The sequence below is a fragment of the Petromyzon marinus genome, unplaced genomic scaffold (assembly GCF_048934315.1).
Source record: "Petromyzon marinus isolate PM22_M1 ecotype Great Lakes invasive population unplaced genomic scaffold, UKy_Petmar_22M1.pri1.0 PM_Scaffold_105, whole genome shotgun sequence".
NCBI lineage: Eukaryota > Metazoa > Chordata > Hyperoartia > Petromyzontiformes > Petromyzontidae > Petromyzon > Petromyzon marinus.
Genome location: NW_027423064.1, coordinates 12,170 through 38,958, shown reverse-complemented (window position 1 = coordinate 38,958; position 26,789 = coordinate 12,170). Strand labels below are relative to the sequence as shown.

Genomic DNA, 26,789 nt, shown 5'->3' with positions numbered 1-26,789 from the left:
TTAATGACTGAGTGACTTAATGACTGAGTGACTTAATGACTGAGTGACTGAATCAACCAGTGAGTGACTTAATGACTAAGTGACTGAATCAACCACTGAGTGACTTAATGACTGAGTGACTGAATCAACCACTGAGTGACTTAATGACTGAATCAACCACTGAGTGACTTAATGACTGACTGAATCAACCAGTGACTTAATGACTGAGTGACTGAATCAACCACTGAGTGACTTAATGACTGAGTGACTTAATGACTGAGTGACTTAATGACTGAGTGACTGAATCAACCAGTGAGTGACTTAATGACTAAGTGACTGAATCAACCACTGAGTGACTTAATGACTGAGTGACTTAATGACTGAGTGACTAAATCAACCACTGAGTGACTTAATGACCGAGTGACTGAATCAACCGGTGAGTGACTGAACGACTGAGTGACTGAATCAACCGGTGAGTGACTGAATCAACCAGTGAGTGACTTAATGACTGAGTGACTGAATCAACCACTGAGTGACTTAATGACTGAGTGACTGAATCAACCACTGAGTGACTTAATGACTGAGTGACTTAATGACTGAGTGACTGAATCAACCACTGAGTGACTTAATGACTGAGTGACTTAATGACTGAGTGACTAAATCAACCACTGAGTGACTTAATGACCGAGTGACTGAATCAACCGGTGAGTGACTGAACGACTGAGTGACTGAATCAACCGGTGAGTGACTGAATCAACCAGTGAGTGACTTAATGACTGAGTGACTGAATCAACCACTGAGTGACTTAATGACTGAGTGACTGAATCAACCACTGAGTGACTTAATGACTGAATCAACCACTGAGTGACTTAATGACTGACTGAATCAACCAGTGACTTAATGACTGAGTGACTGAATCAACCACTGAGTGACTTAATGACTGAGTGACTTAATGACTGAGTGACTTAATGACTGAGTGACTGAATCAACCAGTGAGTGACTTAATGACTAAGTGACTGAATCAACCACTGAGTGACTTAATGACTGAGTGACTTAATGACTGAGTGACTAAATCAACCACTGAGTGACTTAATGACCGAGTGACTGAATCAACCGGTGAGTGACTGAACGACTGAGTGACTGAATCAACCGGTGAGTGACTGAATCAACCAGTGAGTGACTTAATGACTGAGTGACTGAATCAACCACTGAGTGACTTAATGACTGAGTGACTGAATCAACCACTGAGTGACTTAATGACTGAGTGACTTAATGACTGAGTGACTGAATCAACCACTGAGTGACTTAATGACTGAGTGACTTAATGACTGAGTGACTAAATCAACCACTGAGTGACTTAATGACCGAGTGACTGAATCAACCGGTGAGTGACTGAACGACTGAGTGACTGAATCAACCGGTGAGTGACTGAATCAACCAGTGAGTGACTTAATGACTGAGTGACTGAATCAACCACTGAGTGACTTAATGACTGAGTGACTGAATCAACCACTGAGTGACTTAATGACTGAATCAACCACTGAGTGACTTAATGACTGACTGAATCAACCAGTGACTTAATGACTGAGTGACTGAATCAACCACTGAGTGACTTAATGACTGAGTGACTTAATGACTGAGTGACTTAATGACTGAGTGACTGAATCAACCAGTGAGTGACTTAATGACTAAGTGACTGAATCAACCACTGAGTGACTTAATGACTGAGTGACTGAATCAACCAGTGAGTGACTTAATGACTGAGTGACTGAATCAACCAGTGAGTGACTGAACGACTGAGTGACTGAATCAACCAGTGAGTGACTTAATGACTGAGTGACTGAATCAACCACTGAGTGACTTAATGACTGAGTGACTTAATGACTGAGTGACTTAATGACTGAGTGACTGAATCAACCAGTGAGTGACTTAATGACTAAGTGACTGAATCAACCACTGAGTGACTTAATGACTGAGTGACTTAATGACTGAGTGACTAAATCAACCACTGAGTGACTTAATGACCGAGTGACTGAATCAACCGGTGAGTGACTGAACGACTGAGTGACTGAATCAACCGGTGAGTGACTGAATCAACCAGTGAGTGACTTAATGACTGAGTGACTGAATCAACCACTGAGTGACTTAATGACTGAGTGACTGAATCAACCACTGAGTGACTTAATGACTGAGTGACTTAATGACTGAGTGACTTAATGACTGAGTGACTGAATCAACCAGTGAGTGACTTAATGACTAAGTGACTGAATCAACCACTGAGTGACTTAATGACTGAGTGACTTAATGACTGAGTGACTAAATCAACCACTGAGTGACTTAATGACCGAGTGACTGAATCAACCGGTGAGTGACTGAACGACTGAGTGACTGAATCAACCGGTGAGTGACTGAATCAACCAGTGAGTGACTTAATGACTGAGTGACTGAATCAACCACTGAGTGACTTAATGACTGAGTGACTGAATCAACCACTGAGTGACTTAATGACTGAATCAACCACTGAGTGACTTAATGACTGACTGAATCAACCAGTGACTTAATGACTGAGTGACTGAATCAACCACTGAGTGACTTAATGACTGAGTGACTTAATGACTGAGTGACTTAATGACTGAGTGACTGAATCAACCAGTGAGTGACTTAATGACTAAGTGACTGAATCAACCACTGAGTGACTTAATGACTGAGTGACTTAATGACTGAGTGACTAAATCAACCACTGAGTGACTTAATGACCGAGTGACTGAATCAACCGGTGAGTGACTGAACGACTGAGTGACTGAATCAACCGGTGAGTGACTGAATCAACCAGTGAGTGACTTAATGACTGAGTGACTTAATGACTGAGTGACTTAATGACTGAGTGACTGAATCAACCAGTGAGTGACTTAATGACCGAGTGACTGAATCAACCAGTGAGTGACTGAACGACTGAGTGACTGAATCAACCAGTGAGTGACTTAATGACTGAGTAACTGAATCAACCAGTGAGTGACTTAATGACCGAGTGACTGAATCAACCAGTGAGTGACTTAATGACCGAGTGACTGAATCAACCAGTGAGTGACTTAATGACTGAGTGACTGAATCAACCACTGAGTGACTTAATGACTGAGTGACTGAATCAACCACTGAGTGACTTAATGACTGAATCAACCACTGAGTGACTTAATGACTGACTGAATCAACCAGTGACTTAATGACTGAGTGACTGAATCAACCACTGAGTGACTTAATGACTGAGTGACTTAATGACTGAGTGACTTAATGACTGAGTGACTGAATCAACCAGTGAGTGACTTAATGACTAAGTGACTGAATCAACCACTGAGTGACTTAATGACTGAGTGACTTAATGACTGAGTGACTAAATCAACCACTGAGTGACTTAATGACCGAGTGACTGAATCAACCAGTGAGTGACTGAACGACTGAGTGACTGAATCAACCAGTGAGTGACTTAATGACCGAGTGACTGAATCAACCAGTGAGTGACTTAATGACCGAGTGACTGAATCAACCACTGAGTGACTTAATGACTGAGTGACTGAATCAACCACTGAGTGACTTAATGACTGAATCAACCACTGAGTGACTTAATGACCGAGTGACTGAATCAACCAGTGAGTGACTGAACGACTGAGTGACTGAATCAACCAGTGAGTGACTTAATGACTAAGTGACTGAATCAACCACTGAGTGACTTAATGACTGAGTGACTGAATCAACCACTGAGTGACTTAATGACTGAATCAACCAGTGAGTGACTTAATGACTGAGTGACTGAATCAACCAGTGAGTGACTTAATGACTGAGTGACTGAATCACCCACTGAGTGACTTAATGACTGAGTGACTTAATGACTGAGTGACTGAATCAACCAGTGAGTGACTTAATGACTGAATGACTGAATCAACCAGTGAGTGACTGAACGACTGAGTGACTGAATCAACCAGTGAGTGACTTAATGACTGAGTGACTGAATCAACCACTGAGTGACTTAATGACTGAGTGACTGAATCAACCACTGAGTGACTTAATGACTGAGTGACTGAATCAACCACTGAGTGACTTAATGACTGAGTGACTTAATGACTGAGTGACTGAATGACTGACTGAATCAACCAGTGACTTAATGACTGAGTGACTGAATCAACCACTGAGTGACTTAATGACTGAGTGACTTAATGACTGAGTGACTTAATGACTGAGTGACTGAATCAACCAGTGAGTGACTTAATGACTAAGTGACTGAATCAACCACTGAGTGACTTAATGACTGAGTGACTTAATGACTGAGTGACTAAATCAACCACTGAGTGACTTAATGACCGAGTGACTGAATCAACCGGTGAGTGACTGAACGACTGAGTGACTGAATCAACCGGTGAGTGACTGAATCAACCAGTGAGTGACTTAATGACTGAGTGACTGAATCAACCACTGAGTGACTTAATGACTGAGTGACTGAATCAACCACTGAGTGACTTAATGACTGAGTGACTTAATGACTGAGTGACTTAATGACTGAGTGACTGAATCAACCAGTGAGTGACTTAATGACTAAGTGACTGAATCAACCACTGAGTGACTTAATGACTGAGTGACTTAATGACTGAGTGACTAAATCAACCACTGAGTGACTTAATGACCGAGTGACTGAATCAACCGGTGAGTGACTGAACGACTGAGTGACTGAATCAACCGGTGAGTGACTGAATCAACCAGTGAGTGACTTAATGACTGAGTGACTGAATCAACCACTGAGTGACTTAATGACTGAGTGACTGAATCAACCACTGAGTGACTTAATGACTGAATCAACCACTGAGTGACTTAATGACTGACTGAATCAACCAGTGACTTAATGACTGAGTGACTGAATCAACCACTGAGTGACTTAATGACTGAGTGACTTAATGACTGAGTGACTTAATGACTGAGTGACTGAATCAACCAGTGAGTGACTTAATGACTAAGTGACTGAATCAACCACTGAGTGACTTAATGACTGAGTGACTTAATGACTGAGTGACTAAATCAACCAGTGAGTGACTTAATGACCGAGTGACTGAATCAACCAGTGAGTGACTGAACGACTGAGTGACTGAATCAACCAGTGAGTGACTTAATGACTGAGTAACTGAATCAACCAGTGAGTGACTTAATGACCGAGTGACTGAATCAACCAGTGAGTGACTTAATGACCGAGTGACTGAATCAACCAGTGAGTGACTTAATGACTGAGTGACTGAATCAACCACTGAGTGACTTAATGACTGAGTGACTGAATCAACCACTGAGTGACTTAATGACTGAATCAACCACTGAGTGACTTAATGACTGACTGAATCAACCAGTGACTTAATGACTGAGTGACTGAATCAACCACTGAGTGACTTAATGACTGAGTGACTTAATGACTGAGTGACTTAATGACTGAGTGACTGAATCAACCAGTGAGTGACTTAATGACTAAGTGACTGAATCAACCACTGAGTGACTTAATGACTGAGTGACTTAATGACTGAGTGACTAAATCAACCACTGAGTGACTTAATGACCGAGTGACTGAATCAACCAGTGAGTGACTGAACGACTGAGTGACTGAATCAACCAGTGAGTGACTTAATGACCGAGTGACTGAATCAACCAGTGAGTGACTTAATGACCGAGTGACTGAATCAACCACTGAGTGACTTAATGACTGAGTGACTGAATCAACCACTGAGTGACTTAATGACTGAATCAACCACTGAGTGACTTAATGACCGAGTGACTGAATCAACCAGTGAGTGACTGAACGACTGAGTGACTGAATCAACCAGTGAGTGACTTAATGACTAAGTGACTGAATCAACCACTGAGTGACTTAATGACTGAGTGACTGAATCAACCACTGAGTGACTTAATGACTGAATCAACCAGTGAGTGACTTAATGACTGAGTGACTGAATCAACCAGTGAGTGACTTAATGACTGAGTGACTGAATCACCCACTGAGTGACTTAATGACTGAGTGACTTAATGACTGAGTGACTGAATCAACCAGTGAGTGACTTAATGACTGAATGACTGAATCAACCAGTGAGTGACTGAACGACTGAGTGACTGAATCAACCAGTGAGTGACTTAATGACTGAGTGACTGAATCAACCACTGAGTGACTTAATGACTGAGTGACTGAATCAACCACTGAGTGACTTAATGACTGAGTGACTGAATCAACCACTGAGTGACTTAATGACTGAGTGACTTAATGACTGAGTGACTGAATGACTGATTGACTTAATGACTGAGTGACTGAATCAACCAGTGAGTGACTTAATGACTGAGTGACTGAATCAACCGGTGAGTGACTGAATCAACCAGTGAGTGACTTAATGACTGAGTGACTTAATGACTGAGTGACTTAATGACTGAGTGACTGAATCAACCAGTGAGTGACTTAATGACCGAGTGACTGAATCAACCAGTGAGTGACTGAACGACTGAGTGACTGAATCAACCAGTGAGTGACTTAATGACTGAGTAACTGAATCAACCAGTGAGTGACTTAATGACCGAGTGACTGAATCAACCAGTGAGTGACTTAATGACCGAGTGACTGAATCAACCAGTGAGTGACTTAATGACTGAGTGACTGAATCAACCACTGAGTGACTTAATGATTGACTGAATCAACCAGTGACTTAATGACTGAGTGACTGAATCAACCACTGAGTGACTTAATGACTGAGTGACTTAATGACTGAGTGACTGAATCAACCACTGAGTGACTTAATGACTGAGTGACTTAATGACTGAGTGACTTAATGACTGAGTGACTTAATGACTGAGTGACTGAATCAACCAGTGAGTGACTTAATGACTAAGTGACTGAATCAACCACTGAGTGACTTAATGACTGAGTGACTTAATGACTGAGTGACTAAATCAACCACTGAGTGACTTAATGACCGAGTGACTGAATCAACCAGTGAGTGACTGAACGACTGAGTGACTGAATCAACCAGTGAGTGACTTAATGACCGAGTGACTGAATCAACCAGTGAGTGACTTAATGACCGAGTGACTGAATCAACCACTGAGTGACTTAATGACTGAGTGACTGAATCAACCACTGAGTGACTTAATGACCGAATCAACCACTGAGTGACTTAATGACTGACTGAATCAACCAGTGACTTAATGACTGAGTGACTGAATCAACCACTGAGTGACTTAATGACTGAGTGACTTAATGACTGAGTGACTGAATCAACCAGTGAGTGACTTAATGACTGAGTGACTGAATCAACCGGTGAGTGACTGAATCAACCAGTGAGTGACTTAATGACTGAGTGACTTAATGACTGAGTGACTTAATGACTGAGTGACTGAATCAACCAGTGAGTGACTTAATGACCGAGTGACTGAATCAACCAGTGAGTGACTGAACGACTGAGTGACTGAATCAACCAGTGAGTGACTTAATGACTGAGTAACTGAATCAACCAGTGAGTGACTTAATGACCGAGTGACTGAATCAACCAGTGAGTGACTTAATGACCGAGTGACTGAATCAACCAGTGAGTGACTTAATGACTGAGTGACTGAATCAACCACTGAGTGACTTAATGACTGAGTGACTGAATCAACCACTGAGTGACTTAATGACTGAATCAACCACTGAGTGACTTAATGACTGACTGAATCAACCAGTGACTTAATGACTGAGTGACTGAATCAACCACTGAGTGACTTAATGACTGAGTGACTTAATGACTGAGTGACTTAATGACTGAGTGACTGAATCAACCAGTGAGTGACTTAATGACTAAGTGACTGAATCAACCACTGAGTGACTTAATGACTGAGTGACTTAATGACTGAGTGACTAAATCAACCACTGAGTGACTTAATGACCGAGTGACTGAATCAACCAGTGAGTGACTGAACGACTGAGTGACTGAATCAACCAGTGAGTGACTTAATGACCGAGTGACTGAATCAACCAGTGAGTGACTTAATGACCGAGTGACTGAATCAACCACTGAGTGACTTAATGACTGAGTGACTGAATCAACCACTGAGTGACTTAATGACCGAATCAACCACTGAGTGACTTAATGACTGACTGAATCAACCAGTGACTTAATGACTGAGTGACTGAATCAACCACTGAGTGACTTAATGACTGAGTGACTTAATGACTGAGTGACTGAATGACTGAGTGACTTAATGACTGAGTGACTGAATCAACCAGTGAGTGACTTAATGACTGAGTGACTTAATGACTGAGTGACTAAATCAACCACTGAGTGACTTAATGACCGAGTGACTGAATCAACCAGTGAGTGACTTAATGACCGAGTGACTGAATCAACCAGTGAGTGACTTAATGACTGAGTGACTGAATCAACCACTGAGTGACTTAATGACTGAGTGACTGAATCAACCAGTGAGTGACTTAATGACTGAGTGACTGAATCAACCAGTGAGTGACTTAATGACTGAGTGACTGAATCAACCACTGAGTGACTTAATGACTGAGTGACTTAATGACTGAGTGACTGAATCAACCAGTGAGTGACTTAATGACTGAGTGACTGAATCAACCACTGAGTGACTTAATGACTGAGTAACTTAATGACTGAGTGACTTAATGACTGACTCAACCACTGAGTGACTTAATGACTGAGTGACTGGAATCAACCACTGAGTGACTTAATCGACCACTGAGCGACTATGCCCCCCTCCCCCCCCCCCCCACGTGGCCTTGGCGGCGACGTTTCGCTCCCGGCGCCTCGCCCAGAAGCGGCTTCTGGAAGCTTCTCGCGGGGCGCAGATTTTGGAATTCCCACAGCGGATGGGCGCGGCGCGGCCTCCCCATTGGCTGGCGGGCACCCCCCTCCCCCGGCCACGTGACCGCCGCGGTGGCCAATGGGGAGGCGGTTGGGCTATGCGGCTGTGAGCCCCACGTGGTCTACAGACCCGTTGGTCTGTATGACCATGGGGTGGGGTGAATGAGTTGATGGGTTGGGGAGAATGAAGGAGGGAATGATTGAATGAAACGCAGGTTTAATAATCATAATACACCACCACGTGAGTGGAGATTTCACCGGTAAGCTATCATCATGATGGGTGGGTGAATGAGTTGATGGGTGGGTGAATGAATGGGTGGGGTGAATGAGTTGATGGTTGGGTGAATGAATGGGTGGGGTGAATGAGGTGATGGGTGGGTGAATGAGTTGATGGGTGGGTGAATGAGTTGATGGGTGGGTGAATGAATGGGTGTGGTGAATGAGTTGATGGGTGGGTGAATGAGTTGATGGGTGGGGTGAATGAGTTGATGCGTGGGTGAATGAGTTGATGGGTGGGGTGAATGAGTTGGTGGGTGGGTGAATGAGTTGATGGGTGGGGTGAATGAGTTGATGGGTGGGTGAATGAGTTGATGGGTGGGGTGAATGAGTTGATGAGTGGGTAAATGAATGAAACGAGGGGAGGGGTAGGAGAGATGACAAAGAGGGGAATGAATGAATGGAGGAATGAATACTCAAGAGGAATGAATAGAGGAATGACAGAGAGAAGGAAACGAGGAGGGATGGGAGGGATGAAGGGAGGTGACAGCGAGAGAGAGAACGGTCGTGGTGATGGTAGTCATGGTGATGGTAGTGATGGTAGTTGTGGTGATGGTAGTCATGGTGATGGTAGTTGTGGTGATGGGTGAGTGAGGTGGTGATGGTAGTCGTGGTGATGGTAGTTGTGGTGATGGGTGAGGTGGTGATGGTAGTTGTGGTGATGGTAGTCGTGGTGATGGTAGTCGTGGTGATGGTAGTTTTGGTGATGGTAGTCGTGGTGATGGGTGAGGTGGTGATGGTAGTCGTGGTGATGGTAGTTGTGGTGATGGTAGTCGTGGTGATGGGTGAGGTGGTGATGGTAGTTGTGGTGATAGTCGTGGTGATAGTCGTGGTGATGGGTGAGGTGGTGATGGTAGTCGTGGTGATGGTAGTCGTGGTGATGGGTGAGAGTAGTGGTGATGGTGAGTGTAGTGGTGAGTGATGGTGAGTGTAGAGGTGAGTGTAGTGGTGAGTGATGGTGAGTGTAGTGGTGACTGTTGGTGAGTGATGGTGACTGTTGGTGAGTGTAGTGGTGAGTGATGGTGAGTGTAGAAGTGAGTGTAGTGGTGAGTGATGGTGAGTGTAGTGGTGACTGTTGGTGAGTGATGGTGACTGTTGGTGAGTGTAGTGGTGAGTGATGGTGAGTGATGGTGAGTATAGTGGTGAGTGTAGTGGTGAGTGATGGTGAGTGATGGTGACTGTTGGTGAGTGAGGTGGTGAGTGATGGTGAGTGTAGTGGTGAGTGTAGTGGTGAGTGTGGTGGTGAGTGTGGTGGTGAGTGTAGTGGTGAGTGAGGTGGTGAGTGATGGTGAGTGTGATGGTGAGTGATGGTGAGTGTAGTGGTGAGAGTGATGGTGAGTGATGGTGAGTATAGCGGTGAGGTGAGTGTAGTGGTGAGTGTAGTGGTGAGTGTAGTGGTGAGTGATGGTGAGTGAAGCGAGTGTAGTGGTGAGTGTGATGGTGAGTGTGATGGTGAGTGTAGTGGTGAGTGTAGTGGTGAGTGAGGCGGTGAGTGATGGCGAGTGAGCCACTCACATCTTAAGGGTTCCCTTAGGCCCGAGATTGCTCCTCAAGACGTCTTGGAGGCCGCGCGCGGCGCTCACGTTCACGGCGAGCGCCGCTTGTGCCCGGGCCACCTCCGCCTTGGGGTTCAGACATTTGATGGCCGACATCGTCTGAGGTAAACTACAACAACAACTACAACCACAACAACTACAACCACCACCACTACACGCACAAAGAGGTGGACTACAACAACCACCACGAGGTGGAGGAGGAGGAGGAGCGAGACGCGGCAGGAGACGCGAGCGGGAGGAGAGAAAGGGCGAGAGGCGAGTGGGCGGGAAACAGCAGAGAGACGGAGGGAGGGAGAGCGGGGGTCGTGACGTCACCGCGTAACGTGCGTGGTGACGTGGCACGCGCGATTGAGAGTGCGTGGTGACGTCGCTCGCGCGGAGGTGGGTGAGTGCGTGGTGACGTCGCTCGCGCGGTGACAGTGCGTGGTGACGTGCTCGCGCAGAGAGTTGCGTGGTGACGTCGCTCGCGCGGAGGGGGTGAGTGCGTGGTGACGTCGCTCTGCGGAGGGGGTGAGTGCGTGGTGACGTTGCTAGCGCGGTTGAGAGTGCGTGGTGACGTCCTCGCGGAGGGGGTGTGAGTGCGTGGTGACGTCGTAACCGCGGTGACAGTGCGTGGTGACGTTGTACTCGCGATGACAGTGCGTGGTGCCGTCATTCCGCGGAGAGAGTGCGTGGTGACGTCGCTGTCGCAGGAGGATGGGACTATGCGTGATCACATCACGATCACAGAGGGTTGGTCGTGCGTGTCAACGTCACCACGTACCAGCGCAGTGACGTAATTAAGCACAACGGGTCTCTTCAAGGCGACGTCATCGCGCACAGCTTTAACAGCGAGTTGTGCGCGTGACGTCATCGCGTACCGGCGCGGTGACGTCATCGCGTACGTATACAATTGAATCAGTATTTATGGACTCAGAGACCCACAGACTCATAGAGACCCACAGACTCATAGAGACCCACAGACTCACCAGAGACCCACAGACTCACCACACAGAGACCCACAGACTCACCACACAGATACCCACAGACTCACCACACAGAGACCCATAGACTCACCACACAGAGACCCACAGACTCATCACACAGAGACCCACAGACTCACCACACAGATACCCACAGACTCACCACACAGAGACCCATAGACTCACCACACAGAGACCCATAGACTCACCACACAGAGACCCACAGACTCACCACACAGAGACCCACAGACTCACCACACAGAGACCCACAGACTCACACAGAGAGAGCCATAGACTCACACAGAGACCCATAGACTCACCACACAGAGACCCATAGACTCACCACACAGAGACCCACAGACTCATCACACAGAGACACACAGACTCACCACATAGAGACCCATAGACTCACCACACAGAGACCCATAGACTCACCACAGAGACCACAGACTCACCACACAGAGACCCACAGACTCACCACACAGAGACCCATAGACTCACCTCACAGAGACCCATTTTGTTATATTAAATATTATGTTTGTTGTATTAAATGTTTTGTTATATTACATATTTTGTTGTTAAATTAAATATTTTGCTGTTAAATTAAATATGTTCTTGCTATAGTTAATGTTTTGTTCGTTATATTAAAATATTTTGTTGTCGAATTAAATATTTTGTCGTTGAATAAAATAAACCGAACGTAACAGCTCGTCAATGATTTGTGTTAAAGTTTAAGCTAATTTGGAATGACATTTATATTCTTAGTTTTTTCGGTAAAGTCATGTTGAAGGGAAACAACAAAATAACAAAATATATATAAAACAATAAAAAAATTCTCACGACGTTTCGACCATAACTCAAACGGTCAACCAACACACCTGATGATGACCGTTTGAGTTATGGTCGAAACGTCGTGAGAATTTTTTATTGTTTTATATATATTTTGTTATTTTGTTGTTTCTCTTCAACGTGACTTTACCGAAAAAACTAAGAATATAAATTACTGCAGTCACGAAAGCTTTAAATCAAAATGGAATGAAATTGTTAGAGAGACAGACTCAGATGCGCTAACTGCCCTCAAGGCGTCACTCACGCTTGCTTGAGGCGTCGTGCTAAACAAAAAGATGCCGTGAGGGCGTTTGGCGAAGCCACTTCATGGAGGGGGGGCGTGGCCCCGTTGCCATGGAGACGCGGCGTCTGGTGTTGCTACGCAGCCCAGCGGTCTGGCGGAAGACGGCATCGTCACCACAGCTCACCACTACTCACCACTACTCACCACAGCTCACCACCACTCACCACCACTCACCACTACTCACCACCACTCACCACCACTCACCACCAGGTACTCTACTCACTCACCACAGCTCACCACTACTCACCACCACTCACCACCACTCACCACCACTCACCACTACTCACCACCAGGTACTCTACTCACTCACCACAGCTCACCACTACTCACCACTACTCACCACCAGGTACTCTACTCACTCACCACAGCTCACCACTACTCACCACTACTCACCACCACTCACCACTACTCACCACAGCTCACCACTACTCGCCACCACTCACCACAGCTCACCACTACTCACCACTACTCACCACCACTCACCACTACTCACCACTACTCACCACCACTCACCACTACTCACCACCACTACTCACCACTACTCACCACTACTCACTCACCACTACTCACCACTACTCACCACTACTCACCACAGCTCACCACCACTCACCACTACTCACCACCACTCACCACCACTCACCACTACTCACCACCAGGTACTCTACTCACTCACCACAGCTCACCACTACTCACCACTACTCACCACCAGGTACTCTACTCACTCACCACTACTCACCACTACTCACCACTACTCACCACTACTCACCACAGCTCACCACCACTCACCACTACTCACCACCACTCACCACCACTCACCACTACTCACCACCAGGTACTCTACTCACTCACCACAGCTCACCACTACTCACCACTACTCACCACCAGGTACTCTACTCACTCACCACAGCTCACCACTACTCACCACTACTCACCACCACTCACCACTACTCACCACTACTCACCACAGCTCACCACCACTCACCACTACTCACCACTACTCACCACTACTCACCACCACTCACCACTACTCACCACTACTCACCACAGCTCACCACCACTCACCACTACTCACCACTACTCACCACCACTCACCACAGCTCACCACTACTCACCACTACTCACCACCACTCACCACTACTCACCACCACTCACCACTACTCACCACTACTCACCACCACTCACCACTACTCACCACAGCTCACCACCACTCACCACCACTCACCACTACTCACCACCACTCACCACCACTCACCACTACTCACCACTACTCACCACCAGGTAGTCTACTCACTCACCACTACTCACCACTACTCACCACTACTCACCACCAGGTACTCTACTCACTCACCACTACTCACCACTACTCACCACTACTCACTCACCACTACTCACCACCACTCACCACAGTTCACCACTACTCACCACTACTCACCACTACTCACCACAGCTCACCACTACTCACCACCACTCACCACCACTCACCACTACTCACCACCACTACTCACCACCAGGTAGTCTACTCACTCACCACTACTCACCACTACTCACCACAGCTCACCACTACTCAAAACTACTCACCACCACTCACCACTACTCACCACCAGGTAGTCTACTCACTCACCACTACTCACCACTACTCACCACAGCTCACCACTACTCACCACCACTCACCACTACTCACCACTACTCACCACCACTCACCACTACTCACCACCACTCACCACTACTCACCACTACTCACCACCAGGTAGTCTACTCACTCACCACTACTCACCACCAGGTACTCTACTTACTCACCACCACTCACCACCACTCACCACTACTCACCACAGCTCACCACTACTCACCACCACTCACCACCACTCACCACTACTCACCACCACTACTCACCACCAGGTAGTCTACTCAGTCACCACTACTCACCACTACTCACCACAGCTCACCACTACTCAAAACTACTCACCACCACTCACCACTACTCACCACCAGGTAGTCTACTCACTCACCACCACTCACCACTACTCACCACCAGGTAGTTTACTCACTCACCACTACTCACCACTACTCACCACAGCTCACCACTACTCACCACCACTCACCACTACTCACCACTACTCACCACCACTCACCACTACTCACCACCACTCACCACTACTCACCACTACTCACCACCAGGTAGTCTACTCACTCACCACTACTCACCACCAGGTAGTTTACTCACTCACCACTACTCACCACCACTCACCACCACTCACCACTACTCACCACTACTCACCACTACTCACCACCAGGTAGTCTACTTACTCACCACTACTCACCACTACTCACCACCAGGTACTCTACTCACTCACCACTACTCACCACCAGGTACTCTCCTCACTCACCACTACTCACCACTACTCACCACCAGGTAGTCTACTCACTCACCACTACTCACCACTACTCACCACAGCTCACCACTACTCCCACCAGGTAGTCTACTCACTCACCACCACTCACCACTACTCACCACTACTCACCACCACTACTCACCACCAGGTAGTCTACTCACTCACCACTACTCACCACCACTCACCACCACTCACCACCAGGTAGTCTACTCACTCACCACTACTCACCACTACTCACCACCGCTACTCACCACCAGGTAGTCTACTCACTCACCACTACTCACCACTACTCACCACCACTCACCACCACTCACCACTACTCACCACTACTCACCACCACTCACCACCACTCACCACCAGGTAGTCTACTCACTCACCACCACTCACCACTACTCACCACCAGGTTCTCTACTCACTCACCACTACTCACCACCACTCACCACCAGGTAGTCTACTCACTCACCACCACTCACCACTACTCACCACCAGGTACTCTACTCACTCACCACTACTCACCACTACTCACCACCACTCACCACTACTCATCACCAGGTACTCTACTCACTCACCACTACTCACCACTACTCACCACTACTCACCACCAGGTACTCTACTCACTCACCACTACTCACCACTACTCACCACCACTCACCACCAGGTACTCTACTCACTCACCACTACTCACCACTACTCACCACACTCACCACTTCTCACCACTACTCACCACTACTCACCACCAGGTACTCTACTCACTCACCACAGCTCACCACTACTCACCACTACTCACCACCACTCACCACTACTCACCACTACTCACCACCACTCACCACTACTCACCACTACTCACCACAGCTCACCACCACTCACCACTACTCACCACTACTCACCACAGCTCACCACCACTCACCACTACTCACCACTACTCACCACCACTCACCACAGCTCACCACTACTCACCACTACTCACCACCACTCACCACTACTCACCACCACTCACCACTACTCACCACTACTCACCACAGCTCACCACCACTCACCACCACTCACCACTACTCACCACCACTCACCACCACTCACCACCACTCACCACTACTCACCACCAGGTAGTCTACTCACTCACCACTACTCACCACTACTCACCACTACTCACCACCAGGTACTCTACTCACTCACCACTACTCACCACTACTCACCACTACTCACTCACCACTACTCACCACCACTCACCACAGTTCACCACTACTCACCACTACTCACCACTACTCACTCACCACTACTCACCACTACTCACCACTACTCACCACAGCTCACCACTACTCACCACCACTCACCACTACTCACCACAGCTCACCACTACTCACCACCACTCACCACCACTCACCACTACTCACCACCACTACTCACCACCAGGTAGTCTACTCACTCACCACTACTCACCACTACTCACCACAGCTCACCACTACTCAAAACTACTCACCACCACTCACCACTACTCACCACCAGGTAGTCTACTCACTCACCACCACTCACCACTACTCACCACCAGGTAGTTTACTCACTCACCACTACTCACCACTACTCACCACAGCTCACCACTACTCACCACCACTCACCACTACTCACCACTACTCACCACCACTCACCACTACTCACCACCACTCACCACTACTCACCACTACTCACCACCAGGTAGTCTACTCACTCACCACTACTCACCACCAGGTACTCTACTTACTCACCACCACTCACCACCACTCACCACTACTCACCACAGCTCACCACTACTCACCACCACTCACCACCACTCACCACTACTCACCACAGCTCACCACTACTCACCACCACTCACCACTACTCACCACTACTCACCACAGCTCACCACTACTCAAAACTACTCACCACCACTCACCACTACTCACCACCAGGTAGTCTACTCACTCACCACCACTCACCACTACTCACCACCAGGTAGTTTACTCACTCACCACTACTCACCACTACTCACCACAGCTCACCACTACTCACCACCACTCACCACTACTCACCACTACTCACCACCACTCACCACTACTCACCACCACTCACCACTACTCACCACTACTCACCACCAGGTAGTCTACTCACTCACCACTACTCACCACCAGGTAGTTTACTCACTCACCACTACTCACCACCACTCACCACCACTCACCACTACTCACCACTACTCACCACCAGGTAGTCTACTTACTCACCACTACTCACCACTACTCACGACCAGGTACTCTACTCACTCACCACTACTCACCACTACTCACCACTACTCACCACCAGGTACTCTACTCACTCACCACTACTCACCACCAGGTACTCTCCTCACTCACCACTACTCACCACTACTCACCACCAGGTAGTCTACTCACTCACCACTACTCACCACTACTCACCACTACTCACCACAGCTCACCACTACTCCCACCAGGTAGTCTACTCACTCACCACCACTCACCACTACTCACCACTACTCACCACCACTACTCACCACCAGGTAGTCTACTCACTCACCACTACTCACCACTACTCACCACCACTCACCACCACTCACCACCAGGTAGTCTACTCACTCACCACTACTCACCACTACTCACCACCACTACTCACCACCAGGTAGTCTACTCACTCACCACTACTCACCACTACTCACCACCACTCACCACCACTCACCACTACTCACCACTACTCACCACCACTCACCACCACTCACCACCAGGTAGTCTACTCACTCACCACCACTCACCACTACTCACCACCAGGTTCTCTACTCACTCACCACTACTCACCACCACTCACCACCAGGTAGTCTACTCACTCACCACCACTCACCACTACTCACCACCAGGTACTCTACTCACTCACCACTACTCACCACTACTCACCACTACTCACCACCACTCACCACTACTCACCACCAGGTACTCTACTCACTCACCACTACTCACCACTACTCACCACCAGGTACTCTACTCACTCACCACTACTCACCACTACTCACCACCACTCACCACCAGGTACTCTACTCACTCACCACTACTCACCACACTCACCACTTCTCACCACTACTCACCACTACTCACCACCAGGTACTCTACTCACTCACCACTACTCACCACAGCTCACCACTACTCACCACAGCTCACCACTACTCACCACCAGGTAGTCTACTCACTCACCACTACTCACCACTACTCACCACACTCACCACTTCTCACCACTACTCACCACCACTCACCACCAGGTACTCTACTCACTCACCACTACTCACCACAGCTCACCACTACTCACCACAGCTCACCACTACTCACCACCAGGTAGTCTACTCACTCACCACTACTCACCACTACTCACCACAGCTCACCACCACTCACCACTACTCACCACCAGGTAGTCTACTCACTCACCACTACTCACCACAGCTCACCACTACTCACCACCAGGTAGTCTACTCACTCACCACTACTCACCACTACTCACCACCAGGTACTCTACTCACTCACCACTACTCACCACTACTCACCACTACTCACCACCAGGTACTCTACTCACTCACCACTACTCACCACTACTCACTACTACTCACCACCAGGTAGTCTACTCACTCACCACTACTCACCACTACTCACCACCAGGTAGTCTACTCCCTCACCACTACTCACCACTACTCACCACCAGGTAGTCTACTCACTCACCACTACTCACCACTACTCACCACTACTCACCACCAGGTAGACTACTCACTCACCACTACTCACCACTACTCACCACCACTCACCACTACTCACCACTACTCACCACCACTAGGTAGTCTACTCACTCACCACTTGCTACTCACCACTACTCACCACCACTCACCACCAGGTAATCTAGTCACCACCACTCACTCACCACTCACTACTCACCACCACTCACTCACCACTCACTACTCACTCACCACTCACTCACCACTCACTCACCACTCACTACTCACTTACCACTCACCACAAATTCACCACTCACTACTCACTCACCACTCACTACTCACTCACCACACACTACTCACTCACCACTCACTCACCACTCACTCACCACTCACTACTCACTCACCACACACTACTCACTCACCACTCACTCACCACTCACTCACTCACCACTCACTCACTCACCACTCACTCACTCACTCACCACTCACTACTCACTCACCACACACTACTCACTCACCACTCACTCACCACTCACTACTCACTCACCACACACTACTCACTCACCACTCACTCACCACACACTACTCACTCACTCACCACTCACTCACCACTCACTACTCACTCACCACACACTACTCACTCACCACTCACTCACCACACACTACTCACTCACCACTCACCACTCACTCACCACTCACTCACTACTCACTACTCACTCGCGACTCACTCACCACTCACTCACCACTCACTCACCACTCACTCACTCACCACTCACTCACCACTCACCACTCACTCACTACTCACTCGCGACTCACTCACCACTCACTCACCACTCACTCACCACTCACCACTCACTCACCACTCACTCACCACTCACTTCTCACCAGGTTAACTCCTCACCACGCTGCTGCTGATGATGATGATGTTAATGATGATGTTGCTGATGATGGTGGTGATGTTGATGATGGTGATGTTGCTGATTATGATGACGTTAATGATGATGATGGTGGTGGTGATGATGGTAATGATGAGGATATTGCTGCTGCTGATGATGATGTTGATGATGATGTTGATGGTGGTGATGTTGATGGTGGTGATGTTGATGGTGGTGATGTTGATGGTGGTGATGTTGATGGTGGTGATGTTGATGGTGGTGATGGTGATGTTGATGGTGGTGATGATGATAATGGTGGTGATGCTGATGGTGATGTTGATGGTGGTGATGTTGATGTTAATGATGGTGATGATGATGGTGGTGGTAAGGATGTTGGTGTTGATGGTGGTGATGGTGTTGTTGATGGTGGTGATGTTGATGGTGGTGATGATGATGGTGTGAATGTTGATGGTGGTGATGTTGATATTAATGATGGTGATGATGGTGGTGGTGATGATGATGGTGGTGATGATGGTGTTGATGTTGGTGATGTTGATGGTGGTGATGATGATGGTGACGATGATAGTGATGATGGTGGTGGTGGTGATGGTGGTGATGTTCTTGATGTTGGTGATGTTGAAGGTGGTGATGTTGATATTAATGATCGTGATGATGATGGTGATGATGGTGATGATGGTGGTGGTGATGGTGGTGGTGATGGTGATGATGGTGATGGTGGTGGTGATGGTGGTGGTGATGTTGGTGATGTTGAAGGTGGTGATGTTGATATTAATGATGGTGATGATGGTGGTGATGATGATGGTGATGATGATGGTGATGATGGTGGTGGTGGTGATGGTGGTGATGATGTTGTTGAAGGTGGTGATGTTGATGGTGGTGATGTTGTTGTTGTTGATGTTGTCTAGCGATGTCGGAGCACGTGATGAGAGACAGGGCAGCGAGGCTGCTGAGGAGGCGCGGGAGTTTGTCCTCGTCTACACAGAGCGCGGAGACACGGAGACACGGAGACACGCGGAGAGAGACACGCAACGTGGAGTGAGTGGGACACGCGGGGAGAGAGACACGGGGAGAGAGACACGGAGACACGGAGACACGCGGAGAGAGACACGCAACGTGGAGTGAGTGGGACACGCGGGAAGAGAGACACGCGGGGAGAGACACGGAGACACGGAGACACGCGGGGAGAGACACGCAACGTGGAATGAGTGGGACACGCGGGGAGAGAGACACGGGGAGAGAGACACGGGGAGAGGGACACGGGGAGAGAGACACGGGGAGAGAGACACGGAGACACGGAGACACGCGGAGAGAGACACGCAACGTGGAGTGAGTGGGACACGCGGGGAGAGAGACACGGGGAGAGAGACACGGGGAGAGAGACACGGAGACACGGAGACACGCGGAGAGAGACACGCAACGTGGAGTGAGTGGGACACGCGGGGAGAGAGACACGGGGAGAGAGACACGGGGAGAGAGACACGGGGAGAGACACGGGGAGAGAGACGCGGGGAGACAGACACGGAGACATGCGGGGAGAGAGACAAGGAGACACGCGGGGAGAGAGACACGGGGAGAGAGACACGGGGAGAGAGACACGGGGAGAGAGACACGGAGACACGCGAGGGGAGAGACGCGGGGGGAGAGACACGGGGAGAGAGACGCGGGGAGAGAGACACGGGGGGAGAGACGCGGGGAGAGAGACACGGAGACACGCGCGGGGAGAGACACGGGGAGAGAGACATGGGGAGAGACGCGGGGAGAGAGTAACGGGGAGAGAGACACGGGGGAGAGACACGGGGGGAAAGACGCGGGTGGAGAGACATGGGGGGCAGACACGGGGAGAGAGACACGGAGGCACGGGGGGGAGACACGGGGGGAGAGACACGGGGGGGAGACACGGGGGGAGAGACACGGGGGGGAGACACGGGGAGAGAGACACGGAGACACGGGGAGAGAGACATGGGGAGAGAGACACGGGGAGAGACACGGGGAGAGAGACGCGGGGAGAGAGACGCGGGGAGAGACATGGGGAAAGAGACACGTGGAGAGAGACACGGGGAGAGAGACGCGGGGAGAGAGACGCGGGGGGAGAGACGCGGGGAGAGAGACACGGAGACCGCGCGGGGAGAGACACGGGGAGAGAGACATGGGGAGAGACGCGGGGAGAGAGTAACGGGGAGAGAGACGCGGGGAGAGAGACGCGGGGGGAGAGACGCGGGGAGAGAGACACGGAGACACGCGCGGGGAGAGACACGGGGAGAGAGACATGGGGAGAGACGCGGGGAGAGAGTAACGGGGAGGGAGACACGGGGGAGAGACACGGGGGTGAGACACGGGGGAGAGACACGGGGAGAGAGACACGGGGAGAGAGATACGGGGAGAGAGACACAGGGAGAGAGACACGGGGAGAGAGAAACGGGGAGAGACACGGGGAGAGACACGGGGGGAGAGACGCGGGGAGAGAGACGCGGGGGAAGAGACACGGGGAGAGGCACACGGGGAGAGACACGGGGAGAGAGACACGGGGAGAGAGACACGGGGAGAGAGACACGGGGAGAGAGACACGGAGACACGCGAGGGGAGAGACGCGGGGGGAGAGACACGGGGAGAGAGACGCGGGGAGAGAGACGCGGGGGGAGAGACGCGGGGAGAGAGACACGGAGACACGCGCGGGGAGAGACACGGGGAGAGAGACATGGGGAGAGACGCGGGGAGAGAGTAACGGGGAGAGAGACACGGGGGAGAGACACGGGGAGAGAGACACGGGGAGAGAGACACGGGGAGAGAGACACGGAGACACGGGGAGAGAGACACTGGGAGAGAGACACGGGGAGAGACGCGGGGAGAGAGAGAAACGGGGAGAGAGACACGGGGGAGAGACACGGGGGAGAGACACGGGGGGGAGACACGGGGAGAGACACGGGTAGAGAGACACGGGGAGAGACACGGGAGAGAGACACGGGGGGAGAGACACGGGGAGAGAGACACGGGGGGTGAGACACGGGGGAGAGACACGGGGGGAGAGACACGGGGGGAGAGACACGGGGGGGAGACACGGGGAGAGAGACGCGGGGAGGGAGACGCGGGGAGAGAGACACGGAGACACGGGGAGAGAGACACGGGGAGAGAGACACGGGGAGAGACACGGGGAGAGAGACACGAGGGGAGAGACGCGGGTGGAGAGACACGGGGGGCAGACACGGGGAGAGAGACACGGAGACACGGGGGAGAGGTCACAGGGGGGAGACACGGGGGGAGAGACACGGGGGGGAGACACGGGGGGAGAGACACGGGGGGGAGACACGGGGAGAGAGACACGGAGACACGGGGAGAGAGACATGGGGAGAGAGACACGGGGAGAGACACGGGGAGAGAGACGCGGGGAGAGAGACGCGGGGAGAGACACGGGGAAAGAGACACGTGGAGAGAGACACGGGGAGAGAGAGACACGGGGGGAGAGACACGGGAGAGAGACACGGGGGGAGAGACACGGGGAGAGAGACGAGGGGGGAGAGACACGGGAGGAGAGACATGGGGAGAGAGACGCGGGGAAAGATACACGGAGAAACGGGGAGAGAGACACGGGGAGAGAGACGCGGGGAGAGAGACGCGGGGAGAGAGACACGGAGAAACGGGGAGAGAGACACGGGGAGAGAGACGCGGGGAGAGAGACGCGGGGAGAGAGACACGGAGAAACGGGGAGAGAGACGCGGGGAGAGAGAGACGCGGGGAGAGAGACATGGGGAGAGAGACGCGGGGAGAGACGCAGGGAGAGAGACATGGGGAGAGAGACACGGAGACACGGGGAGAGAGAGACGGGGAGGGGAGACACGGAGACACAGGGAGAGAGAGACGGGGAGAGACACGGGGAGAGAGACACGGGGAGAGACACGGGAGAGAGACACGGGGGGAGAGACATGGGGAGAGAGACACGGGGGGTGAGACACGGGGGAGAGACACGGGGGGAGAGACACGGGGGGAGAGACACGGGGGGGAGACACGGGGAGAGAGACGCGGGGAGGGAGACGCGGGGAGAGAGACACGGAGACACGGGGAGAGAGACACGGGGAGAGAGACACGGGGAGAGACACGGGGAGAGAGACACGGGGGGAGAGACGTGGGTGGAGAGACACGGGGGGCAGACACGGGGAGAGAGACACGGAGACACGGGGGGGAGAAACGGGGGGAGAGACACGGGGGGGAGACACGGGGGGAGAGACACGGGGGGGAGACACGGGGAGAGAGACACGGAGACACGGGGAGAGAGACATGGGGAGAGAGACACGGGGAGAGACATGGGGAGAGAGACGCGGGGAGAGAGACGCGGGGAGAGACACGGGGAAAGAGACACGTGGAGAGAGACACGGGGAGAGAGAGACACGGGGGGAGAGACACGGGAGAGAGACACGGGGGGAGAGACACGGGGAGAGAGACGCAGGGGGAGAAACACGGGAGGAGAGACATGGGGAGAGAGACGCGGGGAGAGAGACACGGAGAAACGGGGAGAGAGACACGGGGAGAGAGACGCGGGGAGAGAGACGCGGGGAGAGAGACACGGAGAAACGGGGAGAGAGACACGGGGAGAGAGACGCGGGGAGAGAGACGCGGGGAGAGAGACACGGAGAAACGGGGAGAGAGACGCGGGGAGAGAGAGACGCGGGGAGAGAGACATGGGGAGAGAGACGCGGGGAGAGACGCAAGGAGAGAGACATGGGGAGAGAGACACGGAGACACGGGGAGAGAGACGCGGGGAGAGAGAGACGGGGAGAGAGACACGGGGAGACGCGGGGAGAGAGACACACAGAGAGAGACACAGAGAGATACACAAAGACACAGAGAGAGAGACACACAGAGACACAGAGACACACAGAGAGAGACACAGAGAGAGACACACAGAGAGAGACACACAGAGACACACAGAGCGAGACACACAGAGACACACAGAGAGAGACACACAGAGACACACAGAGAGACACACAGAGACCCACAGAGACACACAGAGAGAGACACACAGAGACACAGAGAGACACACACATAGACACACAGAGACACACACAGAGACCCACAGAGACACACAGAGAGAGACACACAGAGACACACAGAGAGACACACACAGAGACACACAGAGACACACACAGAGACACACACAGAGACACACAGAGACACACAGAGACACACACAGAGACACACAGAGACACAGAGAGACACACACATAGACACACAGAGACACACACAGAGACACACACATAGACACACAGAGACACACACAGAGACACACAGAGACACACACATAGACACACAGAGACACACAGAGAGAGACACACAGAGACACACACATAGACACACAGAGACACACACAGAGACACACACATAGACACACAGAGAGAGAATCAATGAGAAAGGCTACACAACCTCTTGTGACATTGCTGCTGATGCTGCTGCTGCTGCTGCTCGTGTTGGACTGTAGTTCTATGAGCACCGTCTCGTACATGGACGAGCCGGGTTGCCATGACGATTCGAGCCGCAGCCACATTCAGCTGGAGAACACCTACCACCTGGGTACCATCACACACACACACACACACCTACCACCTGGGTACCATCACACACACACACCTACCACCTGGGTACCATCACACACACACACCTACCACCTGGGTACCATCACACACACACACACCTACCACCTGGGTACCATCACACACACACACACACACCTACCACCTGGGTACCATCACACACACCTACCACCTGGGTACCATCATACACACACACACCTACCACCTGGGTACCATCACACACACACCTACCACCTGGGTACCATCACACACACACACCTACCACCTGGGTACCATCATACACACACACACCTACCACCTGGGTACCATCATACACACACACACCTACCACCTGGGTACCATCACACACACACCTACCACCTGGGTACCATCACACACACACACCTACCACCTGGGTACCATCATACACACACCTACCACCTGGGTACCATCACACACACACCTACCACCTGGGTACCATCATACACACACACACCTACCACCTGGGTACCATCACACACACACACCTACCACCTGGGTACCATCACACACACACCTACCACCTGGGTACCATCACACACACCTACCACCTGGGTACCATCATACACACACCTACCACCTGGGTACCATCATACACACACCTACCACCTGGGTACCATCACACACACACACACACCTACCACCTGGGTACCATCACACACACACACCTACCACCTGGGTACCATCACACACACACCTACCACCTGGGTACCATCATACACACACCTACCACCTGGGTACCATCATACACACACCTACCACCTGGGTACCATCACACACACACACCTACCACCTGGGTACCATCACACACACACACCTACCACCTGGGTACCATCATACACACACCTACCACCTGGGTACCATCACACACACACACCTAGCACCTGGGTACAATCACACACACACACCTACCACCTGGGTACCATCATACACACACCTACCACCTGGGTACCATCATACACACACACCTACCACCTGGGTACCATCACACACACACCTACCACCCGGGTACCATCACACACGCACCTACCACCTGGGTACCATCACACACACACCTACCACCTGGGTACCATCATACACACACCTACCACCTGGGTACCATCACACACACACACACCTACCACCTGGGTACCATCACACACACACCTACCACCTGGGTACCATCACACACACACCTACCACCTGGGTACCATCATACACACACCTACCACCTGGGTACCATCATACACACACCTACCACCTTGGTACTATCACACACACACACCTACCACCTGGGTACCATCATACACACACCTACCACCTGGGTACCATCATACACACACACCTACCACCTGGGTACCATCATACACACACCTACCACCTGGGTACCATCATACACACACCTACCAGCTGGGTACCATCACACACACACCTACCACC

The 26,789-nt window shown here is 50.8% G+C and overlaps 2 protein-coding genes across 3 annotated transcripts in view; one reads left to right on the top strand and one right to left on the bottom strand.

The window, feature by feature from the left end:
• LOC116936868 (T-complex protein 1 subunit zeta) overlaps positions 1 to 10,976 on the bottom strand; it is a 49,821-nt gene extending 38,845 nt beyond the window's left edge. For both annotated transcript variants that reach the window (XM_076063365.1, XM_076063366.1), the window contains exon 1: positions 10,638 to 10,976. In XM_076063365.1, the coding sequence (XP_075919480.1) occupies positions 10,638 to 10,774 (137 nt within the window). In that variant the 5' untranslated portion in view covers positions 10,775 to 10,976. The remainder of the gene's footprint in view (positions 1 to 10,637) is intronic.
• Positions 10,977 to 11,310: 334 nt separating this feature from the next.
• LOC142922569 (uncharacterized) lies at positions 11,311 to 25,782 on the top strand. The gene is made up of 4 exons (XM_076063364.1): positions 11,311 to 11,410; positions 12,775 to 13,657; positions 20,679 to 20,808; positions 25,241 to 25,782. The coding sequence occupies exons 1-4, from the start codon at positions 11,311 to 11,313 to the stop codon at positions 25,283 to 25,285; spliced, it is 1,158 nt and encodes a 385-aa protein (XP_075919479.1). The 3' UTR covers positions 25,286 to 25,782.
• The last annotated feature ends 1,007 nt before the right edge of the window (positions 25,783 to 26,789 follow it).

Excerpts from the sequence above, each read along its gene's own strand:
- LOC142922569 (XM_076063364.1), top strand. The coding sequence starts at position 11,311 with ATGACAGTGCGTGGTGCCGTCATTCCGCGGAGAGAGTGCGTGGTGACG. Across the intron at positions 11,411-12,774 it reads TCACATCACGATCACAGAGG|GGCGTTTGGCGAAGCCACTT; the intron begins GTTGGTCGTGCG and ends AGATGCCGTGAG. Across the intron at positions 20,809-25,240 it reads AGAGAGACACGCAACGTGGA|TTCTATGAGCACCGTCTCGT; the intron begins GTGAGTGGGACA and ends GTTGGACTGTAG.